The sequence below is a fragment of the Salmo salar genome, chromosome 04, assembly GCF_965601325.2.
Source record: "Salmo salar chromosome 04, fSalSal1, whole genome shotgun sequence".
In the NCBI taxonomy this organism is placed as follows: Eukaryota; Metazoa; Chordata; class Actinopteri; order Salmoniformes; family Salmonidae; genus Salmo; species Salmo salar.
Window position 1 is genome coordinate 20739455 of NC_138294.1, and position 23652 is coordinate 20763106.

Sequence of the window (23652 nt, forward strand, 5' to 3'; positions counted from 1 at the left end):
CCATTACAACTGTAACCGTCAAATAATCGATAAAGTAGGACAGAAATCGATGGTAAACTACATAGTGAGCTCAAAGTATTAGGACAGTGACACGTTGTTGGTTGTTTTGGCTCTGTATTCCAGCACTTTGGATTTGATATGATACAATGACTGGAGGTTAAAGAGCAGACTGTCAGCTTTAATTTGAGGGTATTGTCATCCTTATCGGGTGAACCGTTTCGAAATTACAGCACTTTTTGTACATAGCCACCCCATTTTAGGGGACCAAACGTAATAGGACAAATTCACTTGTGTAATAAAGTAGTCTAAAGTTCAGTATTTGGTCCCATATTCCTAGCATAATGATACTTTAACCTCTCATAGTCATTGCATCATTTCAAATCCAAAGTGCAAATGTGTCACTGTCCCAATCATTTTGGAGTTTACTGTACATCCATGTCCTTGCACAGAGATAAATTAATGCTGTAAAGGTTGAGTAATAAGCGTTTTTGTTTAGAATATATTGGAATTGAAAGTCCTCTTTTGTTCTATATGCATACTGTAAATGAGATGGTGGTTGGAAATCCCTTTGTACAAATGCATAGTGTTGTACTGTAGTACGATGAGCAGATAACCACTAACTTATTTCTGAGCAAGGCAGTAAGCCATATAGAGTAGAACTTCCATTGGGAGCACTGCAAAACCAGAGACCAAGCCAAATAAACCTGTAAACAGTCATGATGCATCCATTTCTCAATGATACAAATTGTTATTTCTAGAAATCCCAGGGTAGCACGGTTTGGGTTCTATATTATCACCAGTATTGGAGTCAAATTCATTTAGGTGTCAGACTTTCAGTCAATCCAAGAGTTATACCCCAATGAGCCTTTTCCTCCAATTCAAATGGTATGTCCAGATTATTTCCTAGATGGATTGGAAGTGTAGTAAAATGAATCCCAAGTGTGGTGACCACATCAACCGGTCTTTCACAATGTATCTGAGTTGGAACCTTAATAGCTGAACAAACTGAAGAGGCAAAAGTATTTTCAACCTACAGTATTTCAGCTTTTAATATCGCCAAGGGGTTTGGGAGATAATCATGTCAACAGCAAGAACTCATTGATCCATAGTTTGGTACTGTGTCTACTCTCTGTAACAAAGAAATGACATACGTTTGCCTAGTTTTTTTTTTTAAGTCACATTGACATAAAATGCAAAATAAAAGTACAAAACAATGCCAAATCAGAAACAGTTAACATTATTTGTAAAGGAAGAAGAAGAAAAGACGACGTTCTTTAACATTCAGGTAGTAAAGTGTCTGTCACAATGTTTGGTACTTTCATAACACACTCTAACCCGTTGGCTTTTTTGTAGCCTGGTCCCAGATCTGTTTGTGCTGTCTTGCCAACTCCTGCCAATTGTTATCATGTTTGGCATCACAATGACTGGCAAGAGTTGACAATACTGCACAAACAGATCTGGGAGCAGGCTAGCATTTTTGTGTGAACCTTGTGCCATTACTTTCTATGACCCAAAACGACAACATAAGTGGGAGCTGCATGAACTGCAGATATTCCAACAAGATCTAAGTTAAAGGAATAATCCACTCAAAAACTATATTTAATTTCTTTCATTAGACCCCTGGTGATACAGTCTCAATGTTTTGCATGTCAGCAGTCAAGTTTTCAAGATATACGTTTTTCAATAAGCGAAGTGTAACTTTGGTGCTTTCAAGACAAAAAAACGGGGTAAAATCATGTCAGTGATCTTCAGGGTTAGAAAGTCGGAGCTCTAGAAATATGCCAGAGTTTCCGACCTGGAATTACGAGTTGAAAGACTGTTCAAAACTCTTCCCCCTCCCACCCCCCCCCCACGACAGCATTTGCTTCTTGAAATCCTACGTCTTAAACTTGACTGATGTTTTTTTTTTTTTTTAAACGATTAACAGTGGACTAATGAAACCAATACCAAAATATCGTTTTTGACCGGATTATTCCTTTAAAATAGAAATGTTTTTTACGCTACTCAAACATAATGACTTTCTGTATTATTTACAATATATACTGTAAAATGTTAAATCAGGTGAGATAAAAAGGCACAATTTTCCCTTCTTAAATACAATGTAAACATCTCATCAAAAGAAGCATGCATAAACATTTCACTTTACAAAAAAAGTTATGTTTTTTTATTTTTAGACAAAGTACTTAAATATTGTTTCCAGCAAAATATAATTCTTTCAAAAATACTTTCCCCATTCGTCCTATGAACCTTTTTTGACACTATTTTTTTAAAATAAAAAGGAGAGGGTAAAGAGGAGCAAAACAAGAAAAAAAAGAATAGCAGTTCTTTACAGCGTGTCTTTAGGGTCCTTCAGTTCACAACTTTAACACAGCAATGTACAAAAGGGACATGGAGGGAGAGACTGCAAAATGAGACCGTTTAAGCATCGGGACTGGCTTTTTCTTTCATCGTGATCCTCCTGCCATTGTCTGTTCTATACGTCCAACTCTGGACAGCTTCCTACAAAGTAAAACCTATAGTGAAACACCAACACCACCTTAAAGGGGAGTTAACATTTTGAAGTGAACTATCCCTTTAAACTATAGGCCTTATTCATGCAGGGTCTCCCCGTATATATTCACATTTAGTTATTATCAACCAGACACACAACGTTCTAGCTGGGTTAATGCCTCAATTGTCACATCTCTTCTGTACAGATCTAATTCAGGCAATTAGGATATTCCGCAGAATCCTATAGAACATAGGAAAACTAACAATGCCCTTGAAAAAAGCAGATCAACTTTGCTCGTGCTTGCCAGGAAAAAAACAAAACAACCACACACACTCACTCACAAACGAGGTGAAACGATGGAACCAAACGCCTCCTCTGTTTTTCCTCTCGAACGACTATCTCTCACGCTATTCAGTAGCATCATAGTGTTCCACAATGGTTAAGCAGTCAGTCAATCTGGTGTGAAACTAGTAAGAATCAGACCTGGGTTCAAGTACTATTTGAAATTGTTTCAAATTCTTTAGCTGTACTTAATTGAGCGTGACTTTTGCAATGGAACCAATTGAAATGTCCCAAAAAATGCAAACCCCACCCACCTGACAGTCCCGGCAGACTAAAGCAAACGCTCTAAGTAGTTTGAAAGGTTTCGAATCATGTTTGAACCCAGGTCTGATACGAATGCTCCAGATGACTGGCCATACATCTAGAGTTGGCCCAAAGGCAAGATGGACAACACAAAATCAGGACAGGTGGCCAATGCAATGAGTCAATCATTTATCAGCAGTATCAACATGTACTTCCAAAACAGTTTCTGTACAACAGTGGGGGAAATGTGACTGTAACCTAAGCAAGTGCCATTACATTTACTGTATGTATTTGCCGCTTGCCAGGTAAATTTGAATACATTATGCATTTACTGAAAGCACTGTGACTGTAGAGTAATGGCATTTTCCAACGTCCAGTTCCAATATCAACATCATACAGTATGTTTGAAGGTTGTTATTGTATCTAATCAGGGTTGGGGAGTTACATGTAATCTGATTACAAAAAAAATGCAACTGTAATCAGTTACTTTACCAGCACAAATGTTATCTGATTATGGATGCCTACTTTTAAAAACAGATTACTTCTTGGATTACTTTTAAATTCAGAATGGATGTTTGTGAAAAAAATACATTACGACACCTTTCTGTTTTCTCTATGAGAAAGGCGCAAGTTTTTAAGTTTGTTCCACCTGAGCGGGTCTGATCACAAGTCGGAGACCACTGATGACACACACAATGCGTTTGATGGATTATTTTTGTCGTCTTCTAATGTCTCATAAGGGGAAAGTAATCCAAAAGTACCTGAAAGTAATCAGATTGCGTTACTGAGTTTGGGTAATACCAAAATAAGTTACTGATTAACATTTTGGACAGGTAGCTAGTAACTGTAACAGATTACATTTAGAAAGTAACCTACCCAACCCTGTATCTAATGCTGATAATTGTACATGTGTTACTTACCAGAAAAGTCTTATTTCATCTTCTTTGCGTTTACAAAAAGAAGCACCTTAGGTGTAAAATGTCTGGTTTATGAAACCGAAAACCTTTGCAACAACACTTACAAAATGCTTTGTTATTATTTCTGGAAACGGTAGATAAGTGTCGGTTGACTTCACAAAGGGTGCTGGTTTGGATGCACTGTAAGTATGTAGAAATAGACCAAGAAATGGGTGCGCTGATGTTTTCACTATACTGTATCTCAGGGGTTCTCAAAGTGGGCTCAACATCTCAAAATATATATCATTCATTTTTGTATTTTTATTATTACTAACAACAGATTAAACAAATCTGGGCCAAGGGATCTGTGGAATAATACAATATTATTAATCTACTGTACAATTGATGTTCTTAACCCTGGGAAACATGGGCCTGGGAGGCTCACAGGGATATTGGTATCCACAGTACTCAACCAATTATCAATATTCCACATTTATTATTCTTGTATTCCCCCAAAATGTTTTTTTTTTAATATGCACTGTAATTCAAGCTTTAAACAGCTAAGTTTTCTCTCTGCCTCATGGCAAAATGTGTCGAATTTTAGGATATTAGCTTTAAAGCTACAACAAATCTGCCCCATGACAAAATGTGTCGAATTGCAGGAAATTAGCTTGAAAACGGCAACGTTTTCTCTCCGATGCCAAGGGCCTTTTTAAAATGGTCTTTCCCAGGGCCCAAGACTTGGTTCGTCCAGCCAGGCACTGCCAAAGTCCTAGTAAAAATCATTTTATGCTATTTTTAGTCATTAGTTGTGTTCTGATTTATGAATGGGTTCCTGATGAATTTGCTATGAAAAGAGGTCACAGCCCCAAAAAGTTTTGAGAACCCCTGGATAACTAACTGGGTGTACCGCCGTCAAACGCGTTACGATGTGAGGGAAAGTCATAATTGTGAATCCATCAGGTTTTTCCATACTCCCCCACCTATTTTGAATGGAATTAATCTATTGACAAAGGTTGCGTTGTTAATCATCTACATATCAGAAAGCCTTTACGTATGACATGGCAGATTCACTTTTAATTGTTACTCAACTTTTTTCACACCGGATCACACAAAACACCATACTTTGAAAATTCTTCATTTTGAAGTTTTTGCATATTAATAAGAGTTACTTTTTTGATCGTTATACAACGTTAAAACAATTTGAATTATGTGGGCATTTGGGTGTTGTAATGCACACCACTGCAGAACAAAAGTGGAATTGGTTAGCTTTTTATGCAACTATTCAGTTTATTGTTAAGCTTGTATAGCCCTTGGAGTATGTTCAAATAGACCTTGATCCTCTCACAGAAACCCTACATTTAGTCTTTGTCATGAAAAAAGTATATGTTGCCATGTAACCTAATGACAATACACTGCATAGCAACATCTAAGCATTGTTTTCCATATTGTCAGGGTAGTTGTACTAGTATCCATGAATCAATGCAAAAGCAAAGTTATCTGACATTTTTCAGGATGGTAAGATGGTGTGGTGTTACTGTCTACCTGTGTGCGTGCTGCATTACTGTACACGTGTGTCTGTGAACGTATGGACTGTAGCGCAACCAAAAAAATGTATGGCTTCGTATCCATAGAAAAACATTGTCATCATCGTCTTTGGGGGGGGGCTCTAAGGGTCAGGATGCTTCTTTGTCACATTTTGAAAAGTCCTCAGTGCGTTTTCCTTGGCTCTGAGATGTCACTCACTCAGCGTCACCTCTAACCGGCGGACGGAGACTGCAGTGTAGGGGACTCAACTTCCTACTTCCTCCACCTCACTTCCTGCCCCTCAAGTGTCACTTCCTGTCCCATTTGAGAAAGGGGAGGGGGCAGCAGATCGACTGGCTGGCATAGTAGTTAGGCCACTTCTGAGGCTAGGGTCCTTCCTTGGGCCTTCCTCCTCTCCCACTCCTCCCCCTCTCGTTATTTCCTTCTCTCTCTCCTCTCTTCCTCCCAAGGACTCAGTACAGTCACTTCTTGTGGAAGTAGAGGGTGTGTGTGTTGCCCGACTCCACCTTTGGTATCTGGTCACTGATTATCTCCACCAGCATCTCTGGAAACTCCACCTTCAGAGCCTGAGACTCACGGAACGTGTAGAAACAGAAGTCTAGCAGGTTCCCCACCAGCTACAGGACAGAAAGAGAGAGGGAGGGATCAATCAATAACATGTTATTTGTCACATACAGACTAACAGTGAAATGGGTCCTTCCCAACAATGCAGGGAGATGAATGTAGAAAAAAGAACACAAGGAATAAATACACATTGAGAGGGGTAGAGAGGGAGGGGGGGGGGAGAGCGGGAAGGAGAGAGTTGTAGTTTGATAGAATCCAGCTGTGTTTGCATAGGGTTTTCATTGGCTTATCATGAAGTGTGAATAATACACAGTACAATCAAAGCCTCATTCTTGGAAGTTGGGGTCAACTTTGTGCCCTGGGAAACCTTGAATTGGCATTCCCCTTTTCTGACGGTGTGTTCGGTAACTTTTCCGTACGTTAGAGTGATGCCACCTACCATAGTCAGATCCTTAGGTTAACTTTGTCATGGCATTGATATGACTAATTGTTTATCGGTTAGGGGTCATGAGTCTGACATACCACTAGGGGGTGCTACTGATTCTCAATAGACTATACTTCCTCTTCTATATAGGGCATTGTTTCCCAAACTAGGGTTGCATGATTTGAAAATGGGGTCACGAGGGGAAACTCTGGGTAAAAATAAATCTAATAATTGCTTGGTTCATAGAACCAGGGTTATGTCAGTAACCTCCGGTAGCTGCTAGATGCGGTTGTAATAAACAAAGCGGTTTCTGTTTTCTTCCTACAAATGCGTCTCTCTTTTGAGCGGTTTAAGCTACAAAATATTAGGACCCCATCACTGAAGGATAAGACTCTCAGGAACACGTATGTGTCTACAATGTCCACAAACAGTGCAGGACTCATTAGAATAGAGTGGACAAGACCAGGCACTTAATCAGACTGGGGGGGGGGAAAGAACAGCAATGAAGATGTATGATCTTGTGTAGAAAATAACACGATTATTGCCTGATGATCTAATGAACTTCCCAATACCTTCACTTCAAATCCTACTTCCTTCAAAAGTATGGTTTGACAGACTGATTTTAGACTGTCATAGCCCCAATATCAGGGACTTTTCCCAGCATTTGCGAGATGTGAGTATTTTTCCTAACGCTTCTAGCTCCTAATGTTTCACCACATGCTAAGTTGTCCTTGCATAACCCCTACAGTCAGTGCGTTCAGTGCATTTAGTTAGGGGCACAGTTGTATTGACCCACCAGGCCACCACTCTGAGCCTGGACATTGATTCCTCCATGTTCCATTCATTCACCAATACAGGGCAATCTCTGCCTATTCCAAAACAAACACTCTTTAGGGCTAGTCATTGGAATGCAATATGTTATTTCAGAGATGCTACCTTACATTGTTAAACTCCAATCAGTGATGGGGACCTGCTATTTGAACTTGCTCTGTGTCTGCATAGCATAGAAAAGGCTTGTTGATGGGACTTGGCATTGTGATGTGGCGCTGGGTACAGTGCCTGAAGTTATGGATACAGTTATACAGTGATATGGGTCCAGTGCTTACATCATGCATGGCGTCCAGTAGCTTGGTGAGCTGGAAGAAGCGTTGCCACGTCTGTCCAGAGTTGTTGGTGGCCTTGCCCACAGACCTCCTCAGCTCCTTGATGTAGTTCACTCTCATCTCCTCAAACGCTGGCTGGTTCTTCAGACCCTCTTTGGGAACTGAGAGGAGAGAGGAAGCCAAAAGATAAGTATTAATGGGAGGTGTAAACAACTAGCCTACATAACGCAAGACAAATGTATTGTATAAGCACATGGCAATTTGACCTTACTGAGAACATTTGATTTGAACACCCTACAGTTCATACACACTACAGTTCTAACCATGACATAAGGTGTCATAACAGGTATTTTAATCAATTACCTTTTTTACTCTTTTTTTTCATTGTCTTTTTTTTCATTGTTTTTTTTCCATTGTTGACCAACCACATCAACCCTTTGTCACGTCGCCCATTTAATTCAGTACATGGTAGTTGTCCTCTTTTTTGACTTACAGCGTCAGTCAAATGACTATCTAAGAGCGTGCCGAACATATTGAAACAGGATGTACAGACAGAGTATTTTAAGTGAGAAATTAGATGTGTCTTCTCAGGATGGATACAGGTATCGTCCTCTCCATTTCTCCCTTTCTAAATCTCTCTTTCCCTTTAGCTCGCTCTCTCTCTTTCTCTCTCTCTCTCTCCCTCGCTCATATCTCCGTAGAGGACAAACTAACGGCGATATGGCTGCCTGCCAACCTCATCTTAAATGACATTCCGCGTCGGGCTGGCTAACTGATTAAGAAACACCTCGTCTCTCCTCAAAGAATGTCTGTCTCAAGTCTCCCAACAGTCTCTCTTAGATCTTTCTTCGAGTGTAGGCCTACAGGAACACTTCTGATATACACTGTGGTGTAACAAAGTGCTGCAGGTACGGTAATCAAACTAACCAGCACTGTGCCTTTATCACTAGTAGCCTGCAACTCTGCAACTGTTATTCCACTGTTGCACTGGAGGTTGGTGGCACCTTAATTGGGGAGGGGGGATGGCTGGAGCGGAATCAGTGGAATTGTATCAGCATGGTTTTTATGTTTTTGTTGACATTATAGTGAGCCGTCCTCCACTCAGCAGCCTCCTGTGCACTGTTGATTATCATAGCTGCTACTACTACAGTCAATTATCATAGTACACAGTAACCTACGTTATTATGGTCATACAGAGACATAACATGTTATTCAGACATATATTGAAAACAGATCTATAGGTCAAAAAACAATTGTTTAGTTTTATTAAGTGCAATATCACGGGACAGTGTTAGTTAGGTACTCTATACACACACACACCGTGTTGGCACACTGAGGCAGGTGTTCTCTAGCTAATGTTGGTAATTGACTAAGCAGCTTCAGGTAATGATTACCTCAAACCAGAGCAACCAACTGTTCCAAATGACACACTTTAAAGTCTAATTGACATCCTGTTTCATAGGGAGAAGGCTGACACACCGTAGCCCAGGTTAATAGGCTACCTGCCCGGCTGGTCCCAAATCTGTTGGTGCTGTATAGCCAACTCCTATGGTCAGACGTGGCGTTAGCTGGTCCCAGTTCTGTATGTGCTGTATAGCCAACTCCTATGGTCAGAATAATCATGCCGCACAAACAGGTCTGGGATCAGTCTAGGACCTGCCTGGTCCCAGATCTGATCCAAACATTACATGACAGTGACCATATCAGTTGGCAAGACAGCCCAAACCGATCTGGGATCAGTCTAGAAGCCTAGGCTACTTGCCTGGTCCAATATCTGTTTTTTGCCAACATGATGACAATAACCCTAGGAGATAACACGATCTAGGACCAGTCTAGGAGGATAGGCTACCTGCCTGGCTAGATCCTTCTGGTGTCACAGCGTGGCTCGACCTGCCTCACAGTGGTACGCTAATGACAAGCTGCTCTCCTTGTACTGTTTCTATGGTCAGTTTTGATAGCTTTTTTAATTTACATTTTTAAAAAGGTCTTTTTTTGGGTTGCCTATGGCTGAGTTGAGGCACCTTTTTGACCCTTGAGGCCTGCATTTGATATACAGATGTAGGATCTTAATTTGATCACCCTATTACAGGAGACCTTTCCTGCTATGCAGGCCATTTGAAACATGTAGTGTATTTGAGGTTTAAAAAAGCTTCTGAAGTTTGTTAATACCACTTTGAAATTCCAGACTTGATTTTCCCTTGTATGTATCAACCACTACAACAATGCAGGGCTGGCGTTATGGGCGAGCCTTAGTGGGTCTGGCCCGCCCTACCGTACCTACTTGCCCATCCAAATGAAATATTGAAATATTGATCTGACTGAGATGCACGCTGACAGAAAGACTCAATCTCAGATGAAGTATCAGCGTGAGCGAAACGGCACCCCTCTGTCTCTGTATGTGCAGACCATGTATCTGATACAGTCTGGACAAAAGGAGTATGGCATGTCATACTTTTTTAAACTGTGGATTGTTTCAAATCACATGCATAGGCCTATGCCTATTTGGGAAGCCAGCAATTTGGGCAGCGCGCTTGGCAATAGGCCTAGTTGATTATTTAGTTGCGGCTGTCAGTGAAAATGATCTTAAATGTGTGATTTTCATCAGCGTTTTTTTATTAATCGTCTTTAGGCCTATGTATTTTACTTGACGATGGAAGTTATAGGCCTACTGCTGCTTTGGCCTATAGGCTATCTGAGTAACATGCACTAATTTCTTTAGCTGCCAAAGGATCACGGTGTATCAATGTGTTCATATGGCAAAGGCTGGTGCTCTTGCATTAGTTGAATTTAAACTCTTAGATTTTATCGTTTTGATTCAGATTTTTATGATTAATTACGTGACAATTTTGAGAAACAAAAACGTTATTGAAATGAAACTGTTCCACAAACATTTTTATATAAAATATAATCCATAACTGGAACGCAGATCGGTAGAAATGGTAGGCTAAATTGTAAACTTCCCCAAACTTGAAACTATGAGCTGCCTGTGGTCTTTACTATAACACACAATTCCTGAAAAAAAACGGGCTTGTTTTTAGAAATCAAATGCCCGTCCAACTGATTCGCTCTGTTACCGGCCCTGTAACAATGTCCATTCATTATAATCCACATAATAATTCACACTTCCTGTTGCTGCAGGATTACATTTCCTGCAGTAGCAAACTGGCTCAAATTAAGATCCTACATCTGTACAATACTCCATCTGTAGTAAATGTGGTGCACCTGCAAGTAAACATTTAATTGTACTGTGTACACCATGTGTGACATGTACATATGACAAATACACTTGATTTGATTTTATGTTTAATTAGCCTAGTTTGAAGCTATGCATTTGAAGACTTAACCTAAACCAACATGTGGCAGACAAACACACACCTGTTGATGCTGAGAGCCATGTGAGAAAATACAGTTGACAAGACTTTTTGTTTCTTAGAACACACAGCCAGAGGCAAGAGTAGGACTAGAGCCTGTCCGTTAGCATTGCATCTTGGAGGAAATCGCTCAGCGAATGGCAATGCTCAGAGTCGTACGTATGCAGGCACGACACACAAACGACACACACAGAGGCATGGACACCGTGAGAGATGCACAGACGCGCGCACACACACAAACCTAGCAGAGACCAAGAGCAAAAGAACGACAAAGCAATAACGAGAGCTCTCTGGAAAAGCATCAAGGCGAGAGAGAGGGATTCTATTCTTTCTGTTTCGCGGCCCTTATTAACAGGAACATGCTAAAACCAGTGCCACATTTGGGCCCTTTGTTTTTGCCCCACTGACTCAGTCCCTAATTTAATTCGGCTCCAGTTGGCATTTAGTGTCTAGGGCTTGCAGAAAGTGTCATTTAGGGGCGTGGCTGGCAGAAAGTTGGTCATTTAGGGGCGTGGCCGGCAGAAAGTGGGTCATTTAGGGGCGTGGCCGGCAGAAAGTGGGTCATTTAGGGGCGTGGCCGGCAGAAAGTGGGTCATTTAGGGGCGTGGCCGGCAGAAAGTGGGGCAATTACTCAACGCAGGTACCCAACCTAGATGTGTCATACTCACGCACGCACATCCATATTTCTTAAGCAGCCCGGGTTTAATAAATAACAATAAGCACCAAATGGAAGAAAACAACTGACTGAAATAGGGCGGGACTATCTATACCTGAACTTGTCCAATAAGAACGCTTGTTTTCATTTTCCATTGCAAAACCTTTTGCTACGGCGCTCCCTAATGAATATGACCCAGGATTTTCTATGAATTGCAACCTGTTGAACCCTTTTCCTTTTTATTTTCACAACTTAGAAATACTTGCATTGCTTCTGCCTCCTGATGTGTTCCGTACATAGGCTATATATTATATTGGGTGTCATTGTGAAAATATCCTCGTTAAACACACGACATGGTAGACATGTAGCTTCCTGCTTTAGTCTTACCAGCTCATACCTCACTGACTGTGTCTTGGCCTTGATTCAAGCCATGATGTACCGGCTTACAAAGGGAAATGCAGGGTATTTCAATAAATAAAGACTGCCGTACAAATATGCCTGTAGACTGTTCTCCTCCTAGATAAAACTTGATCCAGAAAGATATAGCATCCTGTCGCACCGGAAACTTTTAATAAAACAATGTCAAAAACAGCCCCCCTAATGAATAACACTCAAAGGATTATTATCTATCTGACAAATAAATCTGATTATAATAATGGATTATGGTTTATATAATGATTAGAGTGCTTTTTTTTACTAGTTTTAGAACACTTTACTTTATGTGGGGTAACTCACATTATCTACCATTAGTGTAGCACCCACCTAGCGAGCGAGGCTAATGCATGTCAAGTTTAGAAACCATTTTATGACCAAATCATCTACCACAATATTTATTAGGGGGCGTTCTATTACGGAGGATTGTTTAAAGGATAATGTTTCCATGGACTATCACTGTGGAGCTGAAGGGTTCATCTGTTTTTATCAGATCACACCCCTTCTACAGGGTCTCATGAGACACTGCAGGGCAAGTGAAACCTTAACCAAGGTCAAAGACAAAAAACAGCTCCACACACAACTACTTCTCTGTAAACACCTTTCCACAGTAACTCATCACACACACACACATTATCCTTATCTCTCTTCATTAGTTGGTGACAGTCTGTGCTCAAGAATATGGAGGAAATTGGTAGCTGGAAATGTTTTGTCTCTGCCTCGAAAGTATCAGATCTAATTTCACTGTTAGTCACATATTAAAAGAGGATGAAATGGCCTTTTACAAACCGAAAAAGTAAACAACATAATAGTCACTTCAGTATAGAAGGATTGAGATGCTAAAATGAGAACCTCTATCATCATCCACAAGAAGACCTACAGTAGGATGCAATCTCTGACAGACACTACTAAAACACTATTCTGACAGATTCATGCAGCCACATAAGATCAGTCAGATCACCACAGCGCTCTCTCTCTCTCTCTCCCTCCATTTGGGCCATGTTTGAAGGAAGTAGGAGAAAAACAGCAGGTTTTGGAGTGCTGCCCAGTGCTTGACTGGGCTTTATTAAGTACAGCAGGGCTCTTTGGAGAGGCTCTAGAGGATGAGGAGGGAAGAGGCAACAACAACAGACGGACCAGAGAGCTCTCTCGTTCTTTCTGTGCTCTTTCTCTATCTCACTCTTTCTACCTCTTCCTCCATCTTACTCTCACTCACTCATTCACTCACATTCCATTCCATCCATCCTCTCCCCACCGTCCCATTTCCACTCCAACAGCACTCCTGCTTTCAGATGAATTTACTGACACGCAGGTTATGTCAGGCCAGTGTCAATGCCCTTTGGGAATGCTTAGAATTTAGGGACTAAAATCTAATTTAGTTCAAATTACACAAGTGTGTTATGTCATTGATTGATCTCATTTTAATTTAAGATACACATTTTAGTCAAAACATTTTTTTAATGCATATCCCCTGAGTGGGGTCATGGCCAGTGTCGCTGGAGCACCCCTGGAGCCATTACGGTTAAGTGCTTTGCTCAAGCGCACATCAACAGATTATTATAAAATATTTTACCTTGTCGGCTCCAATATTCAAACAAGCAACCTTTGGGCTACTGGCCCAACGCTCTAACCTCGAGGCTACCTGCCGCCCCTTGCAGGTAGATAAAGCAATATGCAACTAAAGTAGGTGTCGATAATGTCACTTTGTATTAAAGGGATCATAGCTGCGGGAAGTAGTTTGGGGGTGGAGGTGCTGCGAAGCCCTGTATTTACTTCCCCAAAGCCAGATGAACTTGTGGATACAATGTTTGTCTCTCCGTGCAGTTTGAAAGAAGTTGCTAACTAGCGTTGGCGCAATTGCCAACGCTAGTTAGCACTGGCTTGCGAAACTACCTCTAATAACTTCCTCTGGATGCAGAGACGTACAAACGTAATCCATGAGTTTATCCGACTCTGCAGAAGTAGATAAATGGCTTCATTGTCAAAATCCCAAAGCATCCCTTTAATAGTTTGTCATTTTCCGCTCTATTTGCTCTAACAACACTCCTAGCCAGGCTTCCATTATCAATCGGGCAGAAATCCATGGAAAGCTGAGTAGTGCTGCCTCTGGCTCCACGTGAGACTACCCAGCATCCTCCAAACGGAGGCCCTGCCTGCCTGACAAGTCTAATAAACATTCCTACAAATCCGCACGGCGGCAGTTCAAAGCAGAGCAGAGGGCTGAAGCCTGGCCTCCCAAAATAGCTCCCATAACTGGCCTATGTAGCCTTGCCCTCCTGTAGCCCTGCCTGCCTGCTCTGCCCCGACTGCATTTACTGCTGGATGCCAACAAGAACCTTGTCCTCAGTTGCCATATGGTGAAACAATATGGGGGTCTCTCTTTCTTTATGTCCCGTGTGGCTCAGTTGTTAGAGCATTGCGCTTGTGATGACAGGGTTGTGGGTTCGATTCCCGCGGGGGACCAGTACAAAAATGTGTGCACTCCCTACTGTAAATCACTCTGGATAAGAGCGTCTGATTAAACGCCTAAAATGTAAATCCCTCTCTCACACTGAGATTCTTCTCTCTCTGTGTACTTTCTCACTATTTTACCTCTCGCGCTCTCTCTCTCCATCGATTGCCCTCTCTCTTCTCTTTCTCTCTGGCACATTAGTGTCATGACAGGTTGGTATAAGTATAGCATAATCGTTGCATCCTGTAGTGTCACCCAATCCCGCTTGCCGTGCATACCTAGAATGTATACTAATCCATCATCTAATCCAATGTATACTAACTCCAAGCTCGGCAAACAAATGACAAGTGATGTACCTGTTATTTACTCTGTCAACCTGCTGGTATACTGACATGTGGCTGATACACACTACCTCACTGCAGCTAGCTGTTGATTGGTACAACACACACACCATATAGACTCTCTTTCTCTCTCTCTCACACACACACACAACACACTGCTGTATGCACACACTCAGAGTTGGATGCTTTTCTGGCAAAGGAACTCACACTCCACTCCCCCTTCCACACACCTTCAGCTGACTTACCTGTGCTGAGCAGCAGCAACACTTTCATGGAGAGGAACTCTTGGTAGGTGAGCTGCAGCCTGACAAACTCCTGGCTCACCTGCCTCATGCCCAGACACAGGTCGTACATGGCTGACTGCTGCATGCGGTCCCTGGTGGAGAGGGGGGAGAAAGGATGGTTGGTCAGTGCCTGAGGCGTATTGGTTCTTGCTCTCACTATACAGTGCTGTAAGTTTATCTCTAAGAACAACTGAGTGCATTCCCACTGGAAACACACTGGTTGAATCAACGTTGTTTCCACGTCAGGTCGATGAAATTCCATTGAACCAATGTGGAATAGAAGTTGAATTGACATCTGTGCCAAGTGGGATGGCTCAGTAAGCTCCCATTAGCATTGCCTGTATTGTGTCCAGCCAAACTAATCTCAGATGTCCATAAAATACAGCCAATATCCCCAAAACACCGAATCATCCAAGTAAACTCTTATATGTATATTTCCCACCATCCACCACATGATAACATACAACATATTTGTATCCTCCCCCCTCCACACACACACACCACACACACACACACACACACACACACACATACTACTGCGCCTCAACCCTTTGGAACATCTTTCCACATAGTTATTCTACTCGCTGAGATAGGATGAGTTGAGAGCCAAATTCCTCTAGAGTGCAGAGCACTGCACACACACAGTAACACAACGCAGATGACTTAGCTGTTTCAGTATGCTGTGTAAAGGCTGGGAAAGACTTACTGCATCACCCCAGTCATGGTACATGAAAACACACACTAGCATACACACTCCTTCCTAAACATAGTCACTCACACACCATATCAGAGAAGCTGATCTCAATCCTGTCAATGTGCAGAAACAGCAACCAACAACAACGGGGCAGAGGGACAGTAGAGTAGGTTGGGTCAGATGGAGAGCCAATAAGCAATGTGTTATGCAGATGCTGCAAATCCCAGGGAATTATGGGTTTTGGAAGCCACCTTCTCCACTTTAAATCACCCATCATGTCGAGACTGGAATAATCAAATGCAAGTGGTGTAGCTCCACTTGAAAGGGAGTTCACCATAGGGCTGCATAGCAAATGGCACTCCGTGCCCTATTTTGTGCACTACTTCTGACCAGAGCCCTATGGGGCTAGGGTGCGATTTGGGACGCAGTTCATGTGATGCTACTGCAGAAACCACATCGTAACACTAGGACAGAGAAGAGGGAGATTCTGCTCTGTGGATAGAACCAGTCTTAACATTCTGCAACAGATTTGTAGCAACAAGGGAGAATTGGTGCATATGCTCTCATTATAAGCATAAAGCAGGTTTAAAATACTAATTAGTCCAATTAGTTTACTGTATACAATGTACATCTGGCTGCATGAGGCTTGGTTTAGCTGAGTGTGTGTGTGTGTGTGTGTGTGTCTCGTTCTCTTTGAGTGTCTGACTATTTCTGTCTGTCTGACTTTGTCTGACTAACTTAAGAACATGAAAAAGGTATGTGTTTTAGGAGTAGCATTGGGCTGAAGTTCTGCAAACTGCATTTCATTATTTGGAGAACCTTGGGTCTGAGTATAAAAAGTCTCTACATATTTTGTCTGAAATCAATTTTGCTGAATCATTGCCCAAAATGAGAAAAAACCCACTGCCCCTGGTTTTTCTCTCTCCTGTGCTCACCGTTGCCATGGAGAGAGATTCAGGAAGCAAGAGTGAGGACTTCAAAAATGTAAAAAGTCAGACTCACTTCACTTCTGTGAATATCTCTGATAGACAGAGCAACTGTATAACCCCCGCTTGAAATACAATAGTTTGTATTGTGAGTTGTTTTTCTTGGGGTCACTGGATATTATTGGCAAACGTCTTTCAGAGTCTTGTTTATACCTCGTTATCTTCCGTCCTCTTGGGTCGAGAAGGATCTTTGCATGACCTTCTTGACCCTCCTCCTCTGTCAATCGCTACAGAGGAGGTCTAGATGCACCCACTCTGGGTCCAAAAGTTGGAACAACCGTTTTAATAGATATTGCAAGCTATTATCAAACATTAATGCATAAATAAAGTTTAAAGAGCCACTGAACACAGATTGGCACGTGTGTTTTTCTATTGCTCATTAGAAAGATGAGATTTCAGTCTTGGAAGTGTGTTCCTGACCGATTCTGCGTTTGGTTAATGACGTTTGTCCGCCATGAGACACTGTAGATGCAGAAGCCTATTTCACTATTTCATAATCCCCAGAATAAATATAAGAACTCAAGAAATCCTTCATTAATTTTGATGTTTATGCCAACGATGTTTTAGTAGTGCAATTTTACATCTAACTAAGGTATTTGGTGCAGTATTTCTCAAGTAAATAATGTGTGATGTGTTGTCTTATGTAAACAAAGTCGGAGTTGCTGGGTAGGTCTGTCTCACTGTCTATGCTATTGGATAGAATGCAATCACTGCAGCTGTTCACCCATGTTAGTGGGCAAATGGACAAATCGCCAAATCAAAACCCAACCTTCATTTACATGTTGTGACGCACAGATGTTCCAAATGCCATTTTAGACGAGACTGACTTTATGACCAAAATTATCCTATTTACACGTTGTAGTCAATTATGACACTAGAATAACCGTTTCTGACTCATATAGATGGCACATAGTTTTCAAAGGGATTCGTTGCTTTTTGAAGGCAGTCGCTCTTTAATTTAGATGTATTTGTCTTTGACATCGAGCGCATTTGTCTTTTTGTTGTTCTCTCTCAATCAGTAGACCTCACTAAATTAGGACGAAAAATCCAAGTGGGCGGACTATCCAGCTCCAGCCAATCAATTCATTAAACAATGTCAAGACAAGGAAGTCACTAAGGAGCCATGGAAACCATACAGTTAACAAACTGCTTCCTCAAGGACTAGAGATGGACAAACTGCTTCCTCCTCGAGGACTAGAGATGGACAAACTGCTTCCTCCTCGAGGACTAGAGATGGACAAACTGCTTCCTCCTCGAGGACTAGAGATGGACAAACTGCTTCCTCCTCGAGGACTAGAGATGGACAAACTGCTTCCTCCTCGAGGACTAGAGATGGACAAACTGCTTCCTCCTCGAGGACTAGAGATGAACAAACGTGGAGAAAATATGGATTGTTTGACATACTGATGCTGTTAACTGACTGGCAGACAGACTGGCAGACCATAAGACAGAAAGACAAACGGGCAGACAAAGGTAGGCCGACAGACAGATCGAGCGACAGAGTAGCTTCTCTACTCTATACGTCTCTATAGAGTGACATACAGGTTAGTTTCTCCACTCTATACGTCTCTAGACCAACAGACAGGTTAGTTTATCTACTCTATACGTCTCTATAGACAGATTGGCTTCTCTACTCTACACATCTCTATAGGCTGATAGACAGGTTAGTTTCTCTACACGTCACTATAGAGTGACAGACAGGTTAGTTTCTCTACTCGTTACGTCTCTATAGGCTGACAGACGTTAGTTTATCTACTCTATACGTCTCTATAGAACGACAGACGGGTTAGTTTCTCTACTCGTTAGGTCTCTATAGGCTGACAGACGTTAGTTTATCTACTCTATACGTCTCTATAGAACGACAGACGGGTTAGTGTCTCTACTCGTCTCTATGAGCGACAGACGGGTTAGTTTCTCTACTCGTCGCTATAGAGCGACAGACGGGTTAGTTTCTCTACTCGTCGCTATAGAGCGACAGACGGGTTAGTGTCTCTACTCGTCTCTATGAGCGACAGACGGGTTAGTGTCTCTACTCGTCGCTATAGAGCGACAGACGGGTTAGTGTCTCTACTCGTCGCTATAGAGCGACAGACGGGTTAGTGTCTCTACTCGTCGCTATAGAGCGACAGACGGGTTAGTTTCTCTACTCGTCGCTATAGAGCGACAGACGGGTTAGTTTCTCTACTCGTCGCTATAGAACGACAGACGGGTTAGTGTCTCTACTCGTCGCTATAGAGCGACAGACGGGTTAGTTTCTCTACTCGTCTCTATAGAGCGACAGACGGGTTAGTGTCTCTACTCGTCGCTATAGAGCGACAGACGGGTTAGTGTCTCTACTCGTCGCTATAGAGCGACAGACGGGTTAGTGTCTCTACTCGTCGCTATAGAGCGACAGACGGGTTAGTGTCTCTACTCGTCGCTATAGAGCGACAGACGGGTTAGTGTCTCTACTCGTCGCTATAGAGCGACAGACGGGTTAGTGTCTCTGCTCGTCGCTATAGAGCGACAGACGGGTTAGTGTCTCTGCTCGTCGCTATAGAGCGACAGACGGGTTAGTGTCTCTGCTCGTCGCTATAGAGCGACAGACGGGTTAGTGTCTCTGCTCGTCGCTATAGAGCGACAGACGGGTTAGTGTCTCTATAGAGCGACAGACGGGTTAGTGTCTCTATAGAGCGACAGACGGGTTAGTGTCTCTATAGAGCGACAGACGGGTTAGTGTCTCTATAGAGCGACAGACGGGTTAGTGTCTCTATAGAGCGACAGACGGGTTAGTGTCTCTATAGAGCGACAGACGGGTTAGTGTCTCTATAGAGCGACAGACGGGTTAGTGTCTCTATAGAGCGACAGACGGGTTAGTGTCTCTATAGAGCGACAGACGGGTTAGTGTCTCTATAGAGCGACAGACGGGTTAGTTTCTCTACTCGTCGCTATAGAGCGACAGACGGGTTAGTGTCTCTATACGTCTCTTATCTCTACAGGGACATGCTATAGCCTTCCTCCTAACTGGGGACCTTGGCCTGATACCATGGTCAGTCACTGACACACTGGGGATAGTGGGGACACTAGGGTGACATGCAGGTTTTCGTGACAGAGCACTGTGGACATTCCAGCTGACATCCAGGCCATGCAGTAAATCAAGTTGGTGTAGGATACGTCTCATGGGGATTATCACCCAGAATACCTGGACCATCTGTCATTCAGACAGGCAGTTCCACTGTGACTACGTCACACACAGGCATTTCAGAAGTTCTTAGAATATGCATCAGCAGCACATGCTTAGGAAGACATCTACTGTAGGTAACTGGTATTAGTTAAATGATAGAATGTAACTTTCATTTTACTTTACATGTAATGACATTGTATCCAAACATACTTGGTCTCTGCAATGACTTCATTATTGTCTGTCATTTTTGTGTGTGTGTGCCAGGAAACATTGCATTGAAGTCTTTCTTTTACAAAATCAAATAAGCCAACTATCAATTCCACTCCATCTGGGCTTGATGCACTTTCCCCAGCCACCTGTAGGGGCCAGTATTATCCCTCTGCCCTGGCCCTGTCCAGGTCCCATACCATTACCCTCCATTTCAATGCACCAGTCATGCACCACAACTCCAATACGCAGCTGCCCCATATACAGTTCCTCCTCCTGTTCTCCTGTTCAAATATATTAGAGCGGATCACACGCCCCATTGACTCCCCGCTCCGCTCTGATCAACTGTGCTCTGGGGATCGAGGATCCATTTAGAGGTACAAAAGCCTTTGCTTTAGGGAGCAGGGTTATCCGACTATCAGTCAGAAAACACTGAGCCGTTTTTTCAAGCCCGTCGTCACTCGGAGAGAAGTAGTAGGAACTACGGACTTGCCGTTTGGCTTTGTTCGGAACTCTATAACTTTTTTTTCTGTACAAGTGTGGCATGCGAGACTAGGTCGGTGGTAGACAGACTTACTCGTTGAAGACGAGGTCGGGGGCGAAGTAGAGCATCTGTCCGTTGGTGTGTTTGTAGGACCTCCAGCTGAGACTGAAGGAGGACAGACACATCCAAGAGTACTGGATCAGGGTGATTTGGTCCTCTATGGGCAGGCCCCGGAAACCTGGGAGGGAGGGGAGGGAGAGAGAGAGAGGGAGGACCATTATTGATGTGATATGTTCCTGCATGTTTGATTTGGCAATGAAAGTCCCTGAAGTCCACTGTTAATGAAGGCTATTGAATTGAATCGAGGGGGCTGATGGGAAGGGAAACGGTGCGAGGTAGTGAGTCTTAAATTGAGTACAGTAGTGAATGCAGGACCAATGACATACCAAGAGAGAGACAGGTACAACAACTCATGAGGCAATCACCCAATCTTTTCTCTCTCTCTCTCTCGCTCTCTCTCTCTCTCTCTCTCTCTCGTGTGTACTATATAGCATATGGCTAGGTGCCTACCAGCACCAATATTTGTTCAGACATGAACAAACCGCTGCAGAGTATTCGCCCGGTGTTGTTTTACACAAAATCCCCCAAGGCTTCTAATTATTGGCCTGTTGTCTATGTGGGCCCTTAAATAGACTAATGGGAAAGTTGCCAATCTCTCACTCCAACTTCATACAGAACATTACATATAAACTCTTCCTCATTCTATAATGCATAGTCCCAACGAGGATGCGAATGCTGCAACTGAAAGTGACTTATCAGAGCTTAGGTACTATTCCAGGCTTTGCATGTCAGTCGTCAGCCATGCAACCGCTGCCAAGCCCGCGATGTGTCACGGTATCAATTCATTGTTGAATCAGTGTGTGGGTTGTATTGCTGGCTACGCCTGTGGCTTTTTTTTTTTAAAAGGACTAAAATCTCTTGATTCAAATAACTGGCTTACTGTACATCAATGGTGCTCCCTGGAAGAATCTATAGCTGGGTCTAAGATGCCTATTAAAATATAAACTTTTGGGTCGCCCATCAAAGTGCTGGCTGAAGACACTCAACAAGTCAATATTGTTAACAGTGACTACGGTACAGGATGCTGCTCACAGCATATACTAGGCTTCCTGTGTACTGTGGCACTGTGCTGTCCAGTACAAGGCTTGTTTATAGTCTACAGCAGCCATGTAGTGCAAAGCAGTCTGCCTTATTAGTGTGAGTCTTCTGGAGTTGAGCTTCTGAGCTTTATTAGCAGAGCTAAGTCTAAATGTAAACTGAATGCAGTGGAACTTTCAAAGTCAGAGAGAGACTCAGAGAGAGAGAGAGGGGGAAAGGGGAGAGAGAGGGGCTGGTTTCCACCTACTGTGTCTGTCTTTCTATTTATACGTCCGGATACGGGAAGCAGACACCCTGGAAGAGGTATCAAATATTTGCAATACAGCGAATTAAACAGCATCAGAGGTACCTGTGAATGTATGCCTGTAAGGCATCTTTTGAATATTTCACCAACTGACAGTTTTTAGGAACGAACTCCTCTTTAAAACAATTTTTTTTATTTTTAATAAAAAGTATATTAAAGTAAAATGTTGTGTAAACGAGTTCGATTTACATTATTTATAAAGGGCTGATTAATGTAAATTAGCTCTGTTTCCAAATCTTCAATCTTGATTACATTTTCGCTTTAAATAGGATGCCATCGCTGATCTCATTAAAGCATTGCAGAATAATTTCCTAACGAGATCGGGAAAATTACTGCCGAATATATTCAGAAGGTGCAAATGTTAATAATACAACACCATGTCAAAATATCCCTGGAGTATAAAATACATGATAGGAGAAATCACTAACAGCCAATACGCCCACTTCAGAGATTTACCCATGTCTCTGCCCCCAAGCATTTAGAACGGAATAGGATCGGAATATGTTGACTCGAGACATTTATCTGTTTCAGATGTCCACATCAAAGATATTACTGTATAGGAAAAGAAGCCACTATTCCTTACATCCGTACCGCCCAATCCCATCCAGAACCCCCATGTCTGTCTAACCTGGAAGTAGTTTGGCCTCCTTCACCATAGCCATCAAAAATATTAGGGAAAAAAAAGGAAGATACTGTATCTCACTCTAACCTGGAAGTACTTTGGCCCACTTGACCACGCGGATCATCTGTTTCCCAGCCAGCTGGTTGAGGCTGGACAGCAGGTGGTCGGTGGTGTCAGGCTGGGTGTTGTCGTAGCCCGCAAACACCACCTCTGGCTCAATCAGCTCCAACACGCTGCAGATGGAGGGGGGCAGGTAGGGGGTCACCAGCCCACCTCCAGGGCCGTGGGGCACCAGGGCGTTAGTGGGGCTGGTGCTCAGCTCCTTCTCTCCCGAGGACAAGTACCCCCCTCCACCTCCAGATCCAGGGCACGTCTGCCCCCCCTCCTTGGTGGGGGTCGAGTCTTCGTTCACACCCTTCAGCTTGCCTAGCTTCTTAGACTTCCGCGCTGTAGGGAGGAAGAGAGAATGATGCTCCAACTTAAAGTAGAACTTATCATGATGTTTCTGCATTGTGGTGTTTCAAAAGATGTTCTGTTGACAGAGAGCATGTAAAGTAGTGTATGTACTAAAGTAGCTACAAATATTCAAGCTGAATTTGAGCGTAACTTTGTTTGGCAATTGTTGGACTTTTGGAAGCTAAGTGTCATTGACCATTCCATAGGGCGGTGCACAATTGGCTCAGCATCATCAGGGTTAGGGGAGGGTGTGGCTGGGGAAGGCCGTCATTGTAAAATAATAATTTGTTCTTAACTGACTTGCCTAGTTAAATCAAAAATTCAAATAAAATATTCTATCGGCACTTTGATTTCTGTTTGTTAGATGTAGTAGAGCTCAAGATATCCTAACAGACATCTTTTCTGCCTCTCCAGGGACGTTGTAACTTTCAG

The 23652-nt window shown here is 42.6% G+C and overlaps 1 protein-coding gene across 3 annotated transcripts in view; it reads right to left on the minus strand.

Moving 5' to 3' along the window:
* Positions 1-2135: 2135 nt before the first annotated feature.
* Positions 2136-23652, minus strand: part of LOC106610215 (mineralocorticoid receptor) — a 102063-nt gene continuing 80546 nt past the window's right edge. For all 3 annotated transcript variants that reach the window (XM_045716588.2, XM_045716589.2, XM_045716587.2), the window contains exons 5-9: positions 22852-23211; positions 20774-20918; positions 15108-15238; positions 7615-7772; positions 2136-6137 (exon numbers count right to left, since the gene is read on the minus strand). In XM_045716588.2, coding sequence (XP_045572544.2) covers positions 5982-6137; positions 7615-7772; positions 15108-15238; positions 20774-20918; positions 22852-23211 — 950 coding nt within the window. In that variant the 3' untranslated portion in view covers positions 2136-5981. The remainder of the gene's footprint in view (positions 6138-7614; positions 7773-15107; positions 15239-20773; positions 20919-22851; positions 23212-23652) is intronic.